At 65.8% G+C, this 1,163-nt stretch overlaps 1 protein-coding gene across 1 annotated transcript in view; it reads left to right on the top strand.

The window, feature by feature from the left end:
* Positions 1–111: 111 nt before the first annotated feature.
* LOC104491772 (signal-regulatory protein beta-2-like) overlaps positions 112–1,163 on the top strand; it is a gene marked incomplete at both ends in the record, with an annotated part of 1,730 nt that continues 678 nt past the window's right edge. The window contains 3 exons of the mRNA XM_010134240.1: positions 112–311; positions 388–538; positions 658–847. Coding sequence (XP_010132542.1) covers positions 112–311; positions 388–538; positions 658–847 — 541 coding nt within the window. The remainder of the gene's footprint in view (positions 312–387; positions 539–657; positions 848–1,163) is intronic.

Here is a 1,163-nt window from a genome sequence, read left to right as displayed (position 1 = left end):
GCTGTGCCCAGGTGCGGGTGCCCAGACAGGTCAGTCCTTCAGGCTGCGGCAGCCCCAGGACAGGGTGTCGGTGACAGCGGGGGAGACGCTCACCCTGACGGCTGTGCCCAGGTGCGGGTGCCCAGACAGGTCAGTCCTTCAGGCTGCGGCAGCCCCAGGACAGGGTGTCGGTGACAGCGGGGGAGACGCTCACCCTGACGTGCACCGTGTCCGGCATCAGTCTCGCCGGCCCCGTGAAGTGGCTGAAGGGCTGGGGCAGTGGGAACGAGACCGTTTATGAGGACGTGGGCTCCTTCCCCCGTGTGACGAGGGTAGTGGATGAAGGGCTGGGGCAGTGGGAACGAGACCGTTTATGAGGACGTGGGCTCCTTCCCCCGTGTGGCAAAGGTAGTGAATGGATCCAACTCAGACTTCAGCATCCGCATCGGGAATGTTCAACCCGAGGACGCCGGCACCTATTACTGCGTGAAGTTCCGCAGAGCGGTGAACGGTCTGCAGGTGATTCAGCCTGGAAACGGCACGGTGGTGTCCCTGCACGGTGAGTGGGGCCCAGCGGGATGCAGCCCTTGGGGACCGCGTCCCACAGCCCCCACCGTGCCTGCAGCAGAGACCCCTGCACCCACCACTCTCTCCTCACTCTGCCTTGTGCCTCCACAGAGACAACCCCGGTCCCCAGCATGGTGGCTGCAGCTGTAGCGCTCTGCTTCCTCCTCCTCGGCCTCTTGGTCGCCTTTTGCATGTACAGGAGGAGGCACCGAGGTGAAGCGGACAGCCAGGGCCCGGCCACGCCGGTGGCCATGGGCAGCTTTGTGCCCCTCCCTCTGCGGTGCTGTGCCGGGACCCCCAGGTTTGTACCCACCACCTCGTCCTTCTGCACCCTGAGGCGAGCGAACCGCCTCACCCATGCTCCTCAGCCTGGTGTCCTCTCCCTCTGGAGCGGTGACCTTCCCCAGAACTGCCCTTTGCTCACATCGTGGTGTGCATGGTGGGGGGCACCCAGCAGCCCCTCACTGCAGTGTCTGAGCCCAGCCCGGGCACGCAGACAGCGCATCGTCCCTCTCCTCTGCCTCCCGCCTGGGCAGCATGTGCAGCCACATGCCGCAGAGCCCGACTAGAATTGGGGGTGGGAATCGAGCACTGTGCTGGGCACGGGGCGGGGAACC

This window comes from Buceros rhinoceros, unplaced genomic scaffold, assembly GCF_000710305.1.
Source record: "Buceros rhinoceros silvestris isolate BGI_N320 unplaced genomic scaffold, ASM71030v1 scaffold20494, whole genome shotgun sequence".
NCBI lineage: Eukaryota > Metazoa > Chordata > Aves > Bucerotiformes > Bucerotidae > Buceros > Buceros rhinoceros.
The sequence above is the reverse complement of the archived record's forward strand: the minus strand, read 5'-3'. Positions and strand labels throughout refer to the sequence as shown.